The sequence below is a fragment of the Osmia bicornis genome, chromosome 1, assembly GCF_907164935.1.
Source record: "Osmia bicornis bicornis chromosome 1, iOsmBic2.1, whole genome shotgun sequence".
Classification (NCBI taxonomy): domain Eukaryota; kingdom Metazoa; phylum Arthropoda; class Insecta; order Hymenoptera; family Megachilidae; genus Osmia; species Osmia bicornis.
In genome coordinates, this window is record NC_060216.1 from 10,963,580 (window position 1) to 10,979,155 (window position 15,576).

At 41.6% G+C, this 15,576-nt stretch overlaps 1 protein-coding gene across 6 annotated transcripts in view; it reads left to right on the forward strand.

The window, feature by feature from the left end:
- LOC114871951 (RNA-binding protein Musashi homolog Rbp6) overlaps nt 1–15,576 on the forward strand; it is a 616,561-nt gene that overhangs the window by 245,689 nt on the left and 355,296 nt on the right. For 3 of the 6 annotated variants that reach the window (XM_029178578.2, XM_029178581.2, XM_029178585.2), the window contains one exon: nt 13,901–13,982. In XM_029178578.2, the coding sequence (XP_029034411.1) occupies nt 13,901–13,982 (82 nt within the window). Of the gene's footprint in view, nt 1–1,446; nt 1,618–13,900; nt 13,983–15,576 lie in introns of those variants that run through there. The other 3 variants (XM_029178577.2, XM_029178583.2, XM_029178582.2) reach the window with 3 other exon arrangements.

The window sequence follows — 15,576 nt, forward strand, 5'->3', positions numbered from 1 at the left end:
TGAGATGATTGACTTTTAAGTTGCGCTGCTTCTGTATTTAATATGAAATTGATATTTAATTCTTCACAAACTGTTAATTATGCTACTGGCCTTGCTCATTCTAATTAAGTAAAAAAAAAAAAAAAATTGTGATTGCATCTCCAGTTGAATTGAAAATTAAAATCGCAGAATAATCAGAATTCTGTCATTCAAATTGGCTAAAGTTCTAAAACCCAGCAACCTGTTATAAAATTCGAACAAAGCTTATAACTTTTTTTTTTATCATGCCACAGAAGGATTATCGGGGCTAATAGAGTAGGTTGCATCAGGCCACCAAGCCACGCCAAGTTTAGCAGCGTGGAATCCAGCCCAAACACGACCGAAATAAATGCTAATCGCGATTCTTAATCAACGGACCCCGGCCTCTATATATAAAGACCGTAATTCTACCGCTGCCAAATCGCTTCGAGCCTTGTGGATTATTTAAGGTAAAGCTTGTCACCCCCCTCGAGGCTCGCAAATTGATCGTTCACTAGAAATCGCAATGATCTTCGAATTGCTTCGCACTCGCCAAGCTAAATCTAGTTGTTCTATACCATTTTATGAATCGACGACTTCTGTAGGCTCTTAATTAGATTTCTGCTATTCTATTATTCGAAAGGAACCTCAACACTTCAAAAACTTTGGTATTTCATATAATGTTCATGAATTATTAATGTTTTTGAATCTTCAAAGTATGCTAATACTTTTTTCTTAACAAAAATCAATCTGTCTAACTACATATATAATTCTATTTAAAAGTTTTCTTTTTTTAACTAATATTTTTACATCACATCAACAATAAAGTTATTAGCGATGTCGAACAGTAGTTATTACTTCATTAAATTTTGTCTATTAATTTTGCTTCTTTGATAAAGTCAAGTAGATTACGTATGTTTTCGTTGCTGAAGTTTTCTTCGAGGTAGGGTTCCAACTTGGAGTAAGTTTTACTTGAGAGATTTTATCAAATAACGAAGAAATTGGGGAGAAATTAAAATATGACACCCCTTTTATTCAATTTTTTATTACTATCCATGTTTCATATGTGTGTACCAAAATTCTTATTTAATTACTTGAAAAGAAATCTACTGCTCAAGAAAAGGGTATCTAAAAAAGGAGGGAAAAGGATAACCAACTAAGATCGGTAGTGGAAATCATTCATCAGCAACAGGACGAATCGCTCCATCATTGTCGTTGGAGCATTCTCGTTACACAGATATTAACGGATGGCGAATCACGTTGCACAAGTGTGCTTGGCATAGTTTCGTCCACGAACGATGCGAGCTCGCGTTGAGTTCTCTCTGCTTGTGACGCAGCGAGTTCAGGCCTCCCCTTAGCTTCTAATTATACGTGATCTATGTTTGGACACCGGGCCGATACTTTCTGGCATTGACAGTACCGTTTCCCCTTTTCTTTCTCGTTGGACACGCGACGCGATTCGATTTGCCCTTCTGCTCTGTGAGTCGATGTTCGTCGAATTTGAATTCGATTCCTGGTTATTCGCGAATGGAAATTTATATCGGATACCCGGATTGTTACCAGCCACGAATCAGTCAGCGACTTGTGATCACGAGGGGAGACAGGATTCCAACGATTACGGTGATAAATTTGACTTGAATATTTGATGCCGGAAAATGGAAATGAGCAGGGATTTAATGTTCAATACACTGGTATCGACAAATTTTTTGTCGTTTTTTTGGGGGGTAGAAAGGAGAGAAAGGTGGAGAAGGGGAAGAAAAATTTGAATTAGGTCGAAACGGCTTTCATAGAATCTTTATTTAATTTGAAACAAAAAGACATCTAATGACACTGAAGGCCATAAATCTAGGTTCCATTTGAGACAGAGTCTCTTCCGAACGAATGCCTAGTATCTATGTACTCCTCTTTTGGAGCAATTTCACTGTATTTAAAAGAATTCTAATGTTACTCAAAATTAACATGATGTTTAACTGAGGCACCCTGTATAATCAGATTCGAGCTGAAAGATAAGAATGAAACGTTCCTCCATGGAGTATCGTTTCTGCATTACAGTCAACCTAAATACATGATGCAGTAGATCACGATTCTCCATTCGAAACTCTTGCGATACCGATATTGAACAGAGATACCGTACTGATTGAAGAATGAGAAAAAAAGAGACGAGTCGAATTGAACCCGCGCATAGACGTTCAAGTTAACCTCCGTTAACCCCGACCGTTCGGTCTCGTTGAATTCAATGTATCGGTGACGTCAAAACGTTGCTTTAATTCGAGCGTATCGGTACGAATGTCTGCATCCTCCATTAATAACTAATGGAACGTAAAATCGAATATTTATCCCGTTATAGAGGCTGTCTTAATATTTTTATACAGAAAATGCTTTAAAATGAAAATTAATCGCTTAATTTTTAAAACTTTCATATCACTTCTGTTAATCGTTACAGTTTTTGTAATTATGCGCGCGTTTATCGGGGAGAGGATAATTTAACAGGGCAACGAATGGGTGGCAGATGAAACGAGAGAAAAGGCCAGAATGAGTTGAAACGCAAATAAAAACGAAGGGCGCGCCAGTGAAATCGGATTAAGAAATCGAGCTGGATATTGCATTTTTGATCGAGTTCTGCCGGTCGAGTGGTTTCCGCGGCTCGTAACGGTCCGGGCTTTCCTATTGGATTGAATTATTAAATTCAATTTTTCGAGTACTGAGAGATTTGAATTATTAAGCCGGCCTTGGCGGCGGAGACTTTCTTTGCAATCGCTGCCGTCGCGCCACGCCGTATGCGCCCCTTTTTTCTTCACCCTCTTCCCCTCGATCGCTTTTCCGTCCTCCGTGTCGTCTAACCAACCCTCTATACCACCATTTCGAAGCCAGTTACGGGGCTAATATTGTATCGTCCCGTTGAAAATGAAACCGCTAGATCGCAAGGGGAGAAAACGAATCAGTGCGATCGTAGCGCGAACCATCGTCGATTTCTCGAGAATTTAACCGAGACAGTCGAGTATCGAAACGGGCAGCTCTCGAATCTCTCGTCGACTTTTCCCAGGGTTAGAGTCCATTCGGTTCATTCACGACGTTGGAAATCGAAAAACGCTTTACGCTCCGAGTCGGATATTTCACGGACAGGACGAGTGTAATATCGAAGCCACCAAGATATCCAGCGGATGTCCCTCTTTCCTATTTCACCGCTCTTGCTTATTCCCGACGATCTACTTCAATGTATTTTACTAGAAATCGCTTATTCCTTCGATTCCGTAACCTTTAGTTCATAGCGAATAAGAATGGGTTAATATCAATAATTATAAGTTAGAATTTCATTGATCATTGATTAGGTTTTTTTAATCGTTGGCATATTAACGATGATCATTACCGCTGCAAAGATTAATACAGTAATAAAACCGTTATATCTGTATTTTAATTTACACACCGCGCTCAAAATAAACGTTCGTGGATTTATAGAAACGGATGTAAATCGTAAGCGGCTACGCGTACATTTTTGTTTCTGTTTCATCCCATTGACCGACGATTAAACGAACGAACAACGAATTTATAGACGACCAGTGGCACGAATACGCTTATACTTTTGACCGTCGGTATCAACCATCCGCCGTTTGGTCTAACGAATTTCATCGTGGCTCGTTTGCTTTGTTCTTCACTCGGGTTGTAGCTGCGCGCTTTCGAGCGTAGACGAGCATTTTGAAAGCGAAACGGGATTTGTCGACGATGAAGCGTTTAATGCGTGTCGCGATATAATATGCCGTAGCTTTCCTCTGTGTTACCAGCGTTTCATTGTGCTTGCCCGGGTGATTCACGGTAGTCCCGTTTTCGAAGTCACTGATTCACCGAGTCGGACAGCGATTGCATTGTTTTGTAATAATTCGTTTATTCTTTTGGCCCGGGTTACACGGTTTGTCGTTGAATCAAATAAATTGGAAAATATTGCACGGTCGAGGGAAGAATCGTTCTTTGTCGCGCTTTTGTCGGTCGATGAACGCTCGTATTGCTATGATTTTAATTCGTGGCCGACCACGCGGAAGAGTTAAATTGCGAGTCTCTATAAAATTTTTCCCAAACACGAGAGAAACTGTTTCGTTTAGGATTAATGTAACGCGATCCGTTGATGCAAAGTGTGCTTGGACAGAGAAAACAACGCGATAAACAATCTCGTCAATGACAGCTTACGATGTTGCAAATTTTCCAAAATTTCCCTTGATAATTTATTTTAAAATTTTCTGTTTCAATTCCTTGGTTTACCATTTCGCATCATTAACTGAATTTAATTTATACCGTCCTAGATTCTTTTTCAATGTCCAAGGATTGTAATCTCTAAACGCCAATATCCCGCTGACTTTGCCAGAAAATATTATTATTCAACGAATGGGAGATAAAGAGCGTTGGAATTTCCGTCCGAAGGTAGACCGTCTCTTAATGGTGTCCAACAAAGGAAGGATGTCCGAGCGGGTCGAGACGAACGGGCAGCGTCCGATGGAAACGCGCAGCAGAGGATCTTTACTGACTAGTTTTCCGCGCGATTTCCCGCGAGAAAACGAGAAAGGATTGAGGGTCCGAGATTGGAGCGAAACGCTGGCGCTTGGACGGAAAGCGGACGATCGTCGGACTGAAAAGAGAAGAAGCGGAGGATCGAAGAAGTCGAAAAAGCTCGGCTAGGAGCTTCTTAAGTTGGTGGTCGTGAAAGGTGGCGGTGCAAGAAAGAGGAGAAAGAGAAAGGAGAAGAGAGAGCGTATAAGTGAGACGTGGAACAGAGTGGCTTAGCGAGGAGCATTATCGTATGAGAATCTCTCATCGGATCCAATAGTTCGAGCGCACGGATGTGGAATAAAGCTCATCAAGGATTCAGCCTGCAATCCGCATTCGATGAATTAAAGATGTCCCCAGGAGTAACAAGAGCGAAATCTTTCTTCTTTCTCCTTTCGTCTTGCCGCTTTCCGTACCGTTTGACTCCTCTTTTCCTCGCTGACGGTTTTCCCGACCCGTGAAATTGACCGGATACTTAGCCGTCTCATTACGAATAGGATTAACCTTGGTCAGCGGTGCTCGCACGATCTGATTCGGGGACGGAAATCTGCGATAAGGGAAACTGAATTTAAACGGATAAGCTGCCTTGAATCAGATGCGTTCACTGATTGGATACACGAGAATGCGAGAGATTCCGGCAGTCTTCTTGGGTTTCGTACCCTTCCTATCAATTTTATGCACCACTGAAATATCCTCCGGTCGTTTCCTCCTGTTCGTAAAATGAGATACGCTTTGAAGAGGAAACGTGTAGATCAGGTTGCAGGGGAACGATTCAAATTCGGAAGTCTCGTTCACCTGTTGCAACCTAAATAATTATATTTCTAAGCGATCGAGACTTTGCTGAATTTTCTCTACCAAGTATTTTAATTGAAATGCATTTTTCAAGAAATATTTCAAAAATTAAAGCGGTTCTGGTCTGACAGAGTGTAATAAAATGTCGGCTATAAATGTTTCGTTACAAAGTTATTAGTAAATGTTAAGAGCAGACGTTGGGAATTATTGTTTTCGTCTTCAAGCTCATCATTTAGGTCTTACACTTCTCGGTTTTTATATGTAGGAAACTATAAAACAAAAGTTTTACGATAGAGGAGTAACTTCACAAGAAGAGGTGAAGAAACTCTTCACTAACGTGAAGAAACTCTGTAAAATTTTCACGAACTTCGTAGAGTAATAACTTCCGTACTATACACATCAATGTCAAGTTTGTAACCTCGTACAAGAACGCCGTTTTGTAATAATGCATGCGTGTGGTTTTTCTTATTTTCTACTTGTAGAATATATTGCATTTTATTTTGTAGAAACGTATCTATTGTCTCGTTTTGTCGGTATCGTACTTAAAAGTATTTGATAAAAATCGCAGGAAATCGACATTCGTCGTCCATTTAGAAGGGGGTAAAATGGGTCGAAAGTGGGTTAACCACGAAACAGACGCGAATGGCGGAATCGAGCAGACAAATAGATGAACGAACGGATGGAGAGCGGTTTGGAAAGAGAAGTATACCGTACGAAAGCTGTGGACGAGGCAAAAAGAGTTAGCCGAGTGAGGAGCGGGGGTTCGATGAGCGAAAGCGGAAGTGTCGCGGTGCCAAAGAGCGGTATCGGGGCAAAGTGTCAGCAGAAAATCGCGCGAACAGAGGGACTCGCTGGTTGGCGAAGGAACGGTAGGGCAGAGACGGAACGAGAGGGCGCGAAAGAGGGTGTGGGTAGATTTGTACCTGCGTGGTTGCCATCATTAGGATGGTGGGCCATAGCTGCATTGCGGGCACCCATGCGGCCTAGTGGAGGGGCAGATACCGGGTTCCCACTGTGCACCGACTATGCACTCTCACTATGCACCGACTATGCACTATCACGAGGGTCTGGGAGTGGGGTTGGCTCGTGGCCAGGTAAGCTCCAGGTTCTGTCATCCCTCCTACGTTACTACGTTCCAGCCTATATTCTCCTACGAAATCAAGCAACCCTGTTCGCCCTCTGATCCTCCTCCCCGTTCGCTATGCAGATCGGCCCTCGAGGAAAATGACTAACTAATGTGTCTTCCCGGTGGTTCACCAAAGCCCACGGAGCATAAAGCACACGCGAATGCTTTTATCTTTTTGCGGTGGCCGGTTGCTCGCAATTTTCTACCATTACCGATATTAGCGATCTTCTTTTTATTTAAAATTCCATCCATTCACTGGCAACATCGCTGCCCTCGCCACAGACCCTCCTTCTTTTGCCAGATTTCGTACGGATCGCTGAATTTTTAGGGATGGTAACGATGGTTTAAATTTCTAGCAGATATAGCGAGATAGGAAGTTGATAGTGTCTTATGCGAGGAATTAAAGTATGTAATATTTTAGAATTCATGAATTAATATAAAAGTTGTCAGAGTATTACTTAAAAGATAGGAAGAAGGACCAGAAATATAGACAGTTACTAATTATTATTTAATAGTTCCTACATACATAATAGAGTTCACACGAAGCATTTGTGTCTCATTACGCAGAGTCCCATTAAATCCATTCAGTAATTATCGTGGAATCAGTAAAGGGAAATTTCACGATCTTCATTTCGTGGTGACGCGGTCAATGCTGGATTGTCCTAAGTTTATACCCACAACGCCGTTAATGGTCCGGCGTAAAAGCCGGCTGGTACACGTAGCATGGTCTTTTTGGGATGCTGCGTGTATCCGCCGAAATAGACCGGCACGCGAACGAGAGCAACGCGAAACCGTTTCTGGTCGACCCACCTCGCCCCTGACTCCCTTTCATCGCCGTCTGCTGGCCATCTCGAGGAATATAGCCGGAGGTGAACGGATAGGGTGGTAAAGTGACCGGCTGCGTTCCTAGTCCGGCCAACGAGGCAATGTTTATTTGTTTATACGGTGTACACGACACGCAGGCGTCGTCGGCTAATTGCTGTCGTCCACCTCGGACAACTCGACGAAATCCAGCATGCCCGTCCGTCCGGTGGCCGGGTTTGTTGAACTCTGTCAGCACGGAAGATCGTGATTTACCTCTACCTGCCTCTCGACGCTCGATACGTTCCACTTAAATCGGCTGAATCTACTTGATTTCCACTCGAGCGTTTTTATCAGTTGAAAGTTTCTTCTTTTCGGTTATTACCTAGTAAATCGCCGTTAAATGATTCAATTTTTTAACGGATGATCGATTGATTAATTTGCAATCACGAACCACGCTATCCATCGCGGAGAAATGATTATCCAGAGCAGTAGGAGGCTGCTCTCCTCGGGGCAACGCAGAGCAGAATATCCCCTTTTTGCCCGGGGACATTTCGAGCCATTAATATACTCGCTGCACGCTCGCTCGTCTCTCTTTCCCTTTCTCTATCCGTCTATTTATCTATCTATCCGTTCTGCGCGCCGACCTAACGCGGCGCAGTAACTCCGCGTTTATTCAAATGATGCTTTAGGTTGAGTCTTGAGGCGTCCTTTGGCGAAGGATAAGTAATCCTAGCGGAGATGCCGGGTCTCCAGGAGAGAAGAACGAGCGGAGGGAAAGAAAAGAAAGATCGTACGAAAAGAACCGAAGGCGTTCGAGAGTTACGAAGAGAAAGACTAAACGAGAAAAAGAAGCAGAGAGACAAAAGGAACGAAAGAAAGAAAGGGAGAGAGGAAATCGCGAATGATAGAGAGAGAAAGAGGACTGACAAAAGGTGGAAGAGAGAGAGAGAGAGAGAGGAATGGATAAGGCCATTCGTTTCAATGAAGAAACCAACCCCTTGCACCCCTCTCTTCGTCTCCTATCCCTACTCTCTTAGGGTATCCACGTTCATGCTATAGAATGGAATAGAACTCGGTATATAGAACTTTATGCGAGTCCTCTCTGAATAGAAAAACACTCGAGAAGACCAACGCTTGCCATCTCTCTTTTTTTTATCCCCTTCTTTTCACCGTCTTCTTACCTTCTTAGCCTGCCTCTATGCTATTGCCCTCTCGTGTAACCCTTCTTCACTCCTCGCTACCCTCCTGGTTACTTCTCTAGCTTGGATCTCATTTAAATGAAACCCACCACCCTGGCATCCCTTTTTCTTCTATTCACTATCGCCCGGGTAGCCGAGGCTGCAGCTCCTCGACAGTACCAACCAATATGTTCTGAGGACTCGATTTCACGTAGTCGAGCTCTATGATGCGAGACGGAAGATCTTTCGAGAGGAGGACGGGCAAATAGAAGGGTAAGAAGGTGGTAAGAAGGAAGGAAGGAAGGAAGGAAGGAAGGAAAGAAGGAAGGAAAGGAAACGAAAGGAAAGATTGTGAACCAACATCCTCGGGCTGAATGGTAATTCCGAATTTCCTCTGCAGGGCAATCTTTTTGGAGACTCTCGAATTGATAACTGCGCCCGAGTGTGGAGGCGACGTGAAATAACGCCAGTACCTACCCCTTTTCTTCAACATATCCATTGTGTACGAATGGAGAAAGCGATAGCACCGTTTTACGTATTCCCTGGCTCGATTCAAGATTGATAACCGGCAAAGTGGGAATCATGCGTGACCCTTTGTTATACGCTTACGACAGGTGAATTTTCCGGCGAAATATTGTTATCGATGATTTACGAGGAATACATTCGCGGGAATACGAGCATATATCTTGTGAAACGCGATGGCTGAATTGGGTCGTGTACAGTCAATTGGAGTCGAATATCATACGACAAAACTTTACAAGAGCCTTTCAATATAACCAGAATTGCGATCACTGAACCGGAGATATTTATGCATTTATAACGTATGATGGTATATCAAAATGATTTCTTCTTAAATAAAAGAAGATACTAAACTTTAAGAAAAACTATAACTGTACATCTGCACTCGTAACTGCAATGCTCCATAGAGAATACTTCCTAAATGAAGGTTCTCTCCGGAAGAAAATTTAGGCATCTCCTTCAGTCTTTCCCGTTGAAATATTAAAACGTTCTTATCTAAATCCGTGCCACGTAATTTCCTTAAACCGACCCGTTGTTCGTCAAATTACACCTTTTTAATAAGAGAAAAATTCACGGGGAACAAAGGGATCGCGCTCGCCTCGGGGATCCGTTCGGGACAGATAGTATTCCCGTGGGATTGCTGGCGGGAAGCGCGGCCAGAGACACGGCAACTCTTTGGATTTGAATATTTCAGCGCGGCGCGCAATCTTTGCCCGTGATTCTCGCGAAGGGAAGCGCTCGAAAACCGAGAGCTTGCTGAATTATTTCGTCCGGACTATGAGCACGCGGAGAATCACGGATCGGAAAAGGCACTTTCTGGGTAAAGTAATTCGTTCCGTATCGCGGATAAAAAGCATTAAAAAAAGGGGGTGGAAGAGAAACGATCGGTCGACACGCGACTCTATTTTCGTGACAGTGTTACCGGGATAGAATCGAAACCCTCGGCATTCGAGTTCTCATAAATAGCGGATCATTGCAGTTTATGAGCTGCTAAACGCGTTCTAAATTCTTCAGTAACTTCGCGAAATTAACAATGCGAGTGTCTTTCGATACCGCGTGTCTATTTATAAAATTAGCCCGATAGAGAACAGTTAACGGGTCACGGAGTCCTAAAATATTTAAGTGGTCCATCCTTTCGCATAATTCTGCCGTTCGAGTAAATTGGTACCATTTGGCTCGTCCAGCCGGTTGCCTCGCTTCGCGGATTTACGATTTCGACGTGCGCTGCTCTCTCTCTCTCTCTCTCTTCCACCCATTTCAAGGATTTCATTGCCGGGAAACAAGATAGGCCTGATAGATGTTGACGAATCCACCGGCTAACCCAGGCGATGGTTGAGCGCGTCAGGTGTTTCGCGAAGTAACGCGATTGACTTTATCTTCGGTAATCGCGGTACAAGCGGAAAAGCCTCTAGCTCGTTTCTCTCCGACGTGTTTCATCGTTTCCTTTTGCTGCTCGTTATCGTCTCCTCTTCTCAGTTGATAAAATAATTCCCTCGGTTATTTATACCCGTCGTGTGTACCGAACGAGTAGCTAATGCTCGCGAGATTAACGATTGCAAATCGTTTTCTACGCGAATGCGATCGCTAAGCGAACGTGTCGCTTGTCGGGAACACCTGTGGCTTTCTTTCATCCTCTGATCGCCGTGCCGCGTGCAGAAAGAGAGAAAGAGATCGGACGATCGCTCTAAACGGTTTAAAGATCGAGTCCAGGTTGAGGAGATCTGGTTTGCGGGATGATGAGCTTCGGCGACGGTGTTGCATTGCGATCGCGGTGGATGGAGAGGTTTATAACTGGAAATTGTCTGAGCAGCAGAGATTAAATGGATAGGGATCTCGTGAGATTATCTTGAATAACGCGTAAACGTTCCGGGTTTCGAGAATGGAATTGAGTTAAGAGCTTCTGTGTGCAGACGATTTTGATCGTAACAAGTTATGTAAGGGATGTTTGATCTGTTGTATCTTGAAGTAGATGAGAATTTAAAGTTTTTCATTTATTCACATTTAAATGCATGAAAAATTTTTAGTTTTTAAACAACACTCGTTAACATCAAAGATCGATTAGAAGAACTATTGTTTCTGTAACAATGAAAATACCTTCGTAGAAGAAGAAGTACGATGCTTTTCCTTTAGATTCATGGCGTCGAATAGAACGGTACAAGAAAAAGTGCATCGATGGAGAATCCCCGCGTGAAAAATAAGTTCTACCCGGGAACAATTAAGGAAATAATGCTCGTATATTTTCGTGAGTCACGGTAACGTTTTAAAATTGTCTCCTCGGCAACGACGTAATTGCTTCCATCAATCCACATCCGAGACAAATTAAAAGAGCATCCTTGAATCTCCTAACCTTCTCAAGTTTAACGACATTTTCATAGTCTAGAAAAACGAACAGTCTTTCGTCGTGGAACTCGATGAAAATGCAAAATAAAATCGTAGATAGAAGAAACACAGAGAAAAAGTGACGTAGTGAAAATCCATTTTTCCTCTGTTTCTTGGGATTCTTCTCCGCTAGGGGTTGCTTTAATGTTTTTACACTCCACTGTGTTTAATATTCTTCTAAGGAAATTTTGTATTTTAATGTTTTAATATTTTGTACGAAAAGAAAGAAGGAAGAAACAATTTGATTGCATATTCTAAATATATCTTCAACATCGTTAGTTACCAGTCGTTAGTTACCGGCAAAGAAGAGCCGCTTTAATTTTCCGAGAATACTAATTAAGTATCACTAATTAATTCCGTAGGATGATGTAATTTATGCGAACAGCTCGTTACCAAACAGGTTGTGTTCAGCGGCTAATGACCTGGGAACACCAATAATTCATTGATTAACGCCATCTATTGAATAAACAATAAGCATTCCACTTTGCCACCCTTCGCCTTCTCTTTCCTTTCCCCATTAGTACATAACAATCAAATTTAATAAGATACCCCCGATAATTCATTACAGACTACTCGAGTGCTTTCTGAAAGCAACGGCAAGAAGTGTAATTTTTTTTCCTTCGAATATCTGTAAAAACATTAACTTAATAGGAGGTTTCATTACTTCTTGATTGTAATTTGGAGAGTGCTTCAAACTCGCCCTTTCAAACAGGAGAGTTCGAACCTGAAGATTTCGTTCGAGCAGAAACAAAGTGAAACTCTTCTTTTCCTGATTGCTCCTGTTTTTAGCATTAAACGCGAACGAAATAAACAAAGGAAAATAGTTGAACGCGTACGTTTGCATGGTATTGTTCCTACTAGAATATCGCGATGGAGCATCTGCAATTTATCGAAGTCGAAGACCGTTTGCAACCGAATAGGCAAGTAACTGCCGAGCATTACGAGCTTTTCACAACGATCTGGATAAAATAGCGTATAATTAGATAGGGTGTAAGATATATATTTGGAGCGTGTCCATGTTGGCCTACGGCCAGACTTCACCCTTTTGATATATACCTACAAAGGAGGTCAACAGGGTGCCTCCTCCGAGGGACAGCGCGAACGTGTTCGGCAATGTTCACAATTGATTACGATATAAATTAGTGAATTTTATTAAATTTTTCTGAGAATTATTACACGTGTCGTTAAACCTTCGTTTGATATCACAGGTGAAAGGATGTCCTGAAAAATATTAATATAACTTCTAATATATTTATTACTAAATGACCTTTTTATGAAATTTATGAATACTTTCACGAGTGACTGTAATCCATGAGAGAACGAATGACACGGAAATGTTGGTACATTTTTAACAGAGAGTGTTTTGTACATAACACATGATGTAGAACGGCAACCTGTGCGTTGATTTTCCAGCATCGTATATCTAAAAATTGCACGCCATTCCTCATTCCTTTTTTCGTTCAAGGTTATTATTTGCACCCTTCGTACGCTTTTCGAATGAAATTTTTCACATATCTCGTGAATTTCCACTACAAATTCTCGAATTTCACCGCGTTAGGAATTGAATAAATTTCGTATCAAGCAAAAATCGATATGAGATATTTCTTAATTACAGGTCGCGGCTTAACTTATCAGGCACGATTAATTTTCTACGGTGTTAAGTTAAGCCAAAGCTCTCTCATGGACGCACGCAGCGTGTTCATAAATGGCAGGGATTACGCTAGGTGCCGTCGACTTACATTGTTATCTCATAATTCTAATTAGGATTAACGAATCCCGACATTGCATTCGGTCCAATATTTCCCAGCGTGAATGCAAATGTTTCGTCAGTATCAAAAATTGAGAAACTATCATCTCTAACAGTAATTTATAAATGAAGGATAAACTTATTACATATGTGTATGTAATAAGTTGTAAAAAATTGTGAAATTATTACCATTCTCAGAAATTAGTTGTCCATTCCGTAGCATATAGAGAATTTACGTTCGCGTGCTTCGGCGTTTCTACTTTGATTCACAAAAGGTCTGGCCAGTTTCGCGAACGTCCGCGATTCTGAACGGGGAACAGATAAGGGGTTCGCGATTATTCACTGTTGAAATTCAGTTCCCCGGCAATGGCACACCAGTAGTGGTTCAACGAAAACTCTCCACAAGCGACTGATTTGCTAAAATTATTCTTTAGGTTAGAGGTAATGAGCGTGGTGTTGCCGATAACCGACAGGAAACGGGCACTCGTAAATTTTCCTCGTATCATATGATTCACGAAATGGTCTGGTAGTTTCATTATGTTCCATGTAATTGGTGACTCGGCCGGGCTGCGTTCCGAAAATGGACCCCCTTTTCGCGAAGATAACCAACAGCAATAAATCATCTGCAAAGCAGAACTCATTGAGAAGTTCATTGTTCTTGCATTCTTTTCTATTTTAACATTTTGATGAATATTATGTATCCAACTTTTATTCGCTACTTTGAAGTGGCACACTGATAACATAAATTAAATTTAATTATTGAGGCGTGATTATGATTCTTATTGAAATGGCAGTGAACTAACGAATATTGTTTTATTGTTTCAGAGAGCCTCAGGGAGTACTTCACCAAGTATGGGGACATCACAGAAGTCATGGTCATGAAAGATCCCACCACGCGACGATCAAGGTAAGTAATGACAACGATGTTAGAAGCATTTAATGTTTTAATAGCAAAGCGAGAGTATTCACGACCAATTATCTCATCGTGGTTTTACGGCACGTCGTTCCTTTCTGATTCTGAATAACTGGAATATTTGACCGTCGACTACGAATTCCTAAACCTCTTATTAGCAGCGAAACAGAATTCTGCATTTGCCTGCTCGTGTTTCCTTTCCATTGCAATCGTACAAGCCGCGCATATTAAATATACTAATCGTCGTGGACGATAGCGAGTTGTTTTAATACCTCACTGAATTCGCGCGTCATTAATCGCGATAATGAGTCATAAAGGCTCGAATGACAGCGATGTTTCATGGATTAATGGCTACAAAGATGATCGAAAAGAAGATATTAGGAAAGTTGAGAAACTAGTTGTCAGCTGCAGCGATTAATTGAATATGTTGCTATAAACGAGAGTCTTGATATCTGTAAATTACCAGCGAACTTTATCTCAGATGACACTTTCTTAAAGCGATTAAAAGTTTGATTGCAAATTAATTTTAAAGCTTAAAAAGTTCCACGATTAGATATAACAATTCAATGTATAAGCTTTAAATAAGAATCTATAGAGCGGAAAGAGAGCGCTTACGAATCCAGTGTTCAGCAAATAATGGTCGTCAAGGCAGGAATATCGTCTCCGGGAAATTGCTAATCGAATTTCCAGGCCGAGCCGATAACCTATTTTCGAGTCGGTCGGACTGTTTATGATAATGTCCTGCGATAGATGCGGGAAGGGATAACAGGCACGAAATCCGTTCGCGCACAGATGCAACCGGGCTATCCGGTGCAGCGAGCGGCGAGTTGGTAAGTGCGATGCATCTGCGGTAGATAGCGAAAGGAAATAATGGGCGCTTGGGATCGCGTCGTGGGTCGTACAGGTAAAGCTAGCTCGCATTCGTTGTCACATTTATCTGGCTGATAAGTCTATTCTTGGCCAACGCATCTGACCCCACTATCTTCGGATACGTTGCGCGTGTTGCACGCCTATAAGTGCATTGCGCGACAACTTAGGAAAGATCCTTGCAATGAGAATAAGTCACGACTAGGTTCAAATTTGATTGAATAATTAAAAAAAAGAAAAAGAAACAATACTTGTAAGTAGAGTCGAATTTACATAAAAGGGGAAGACAAAATAATTTGTGATAAGGTTTCTGTATTTATGGACCAGAGTTCATAATGTAGTGTTATAGTTTGGTACACTTGTAAGCTTGCCATGGAAAAGTGTCACATGTATTTCATTCAGTTTTGAAGTTATTGGAAGAGCAGTCTCTATACTAAGGTACATGCACACAGTAATAAGTACTTCTGTCAGCTTTGTTTATGAGTGCGTGGGATGCTTATAGTTTACTATGTTATTTTGTAGAACAGTCAGGATAGGGTTGTAATATTCTAAATAAATTATGTGGGGTAAGGAGTGTGAATCTTTGATGTGTTTAGAACAGAGGAAGTCTTGTTAGAAATAAGAACTACACAATGTAAGGATATTGAATAATTTATTTTTTCTTCGAATGAAATATTTCCAAATTTTCTATTGATACACATATCTTTATGCCATCATAAAC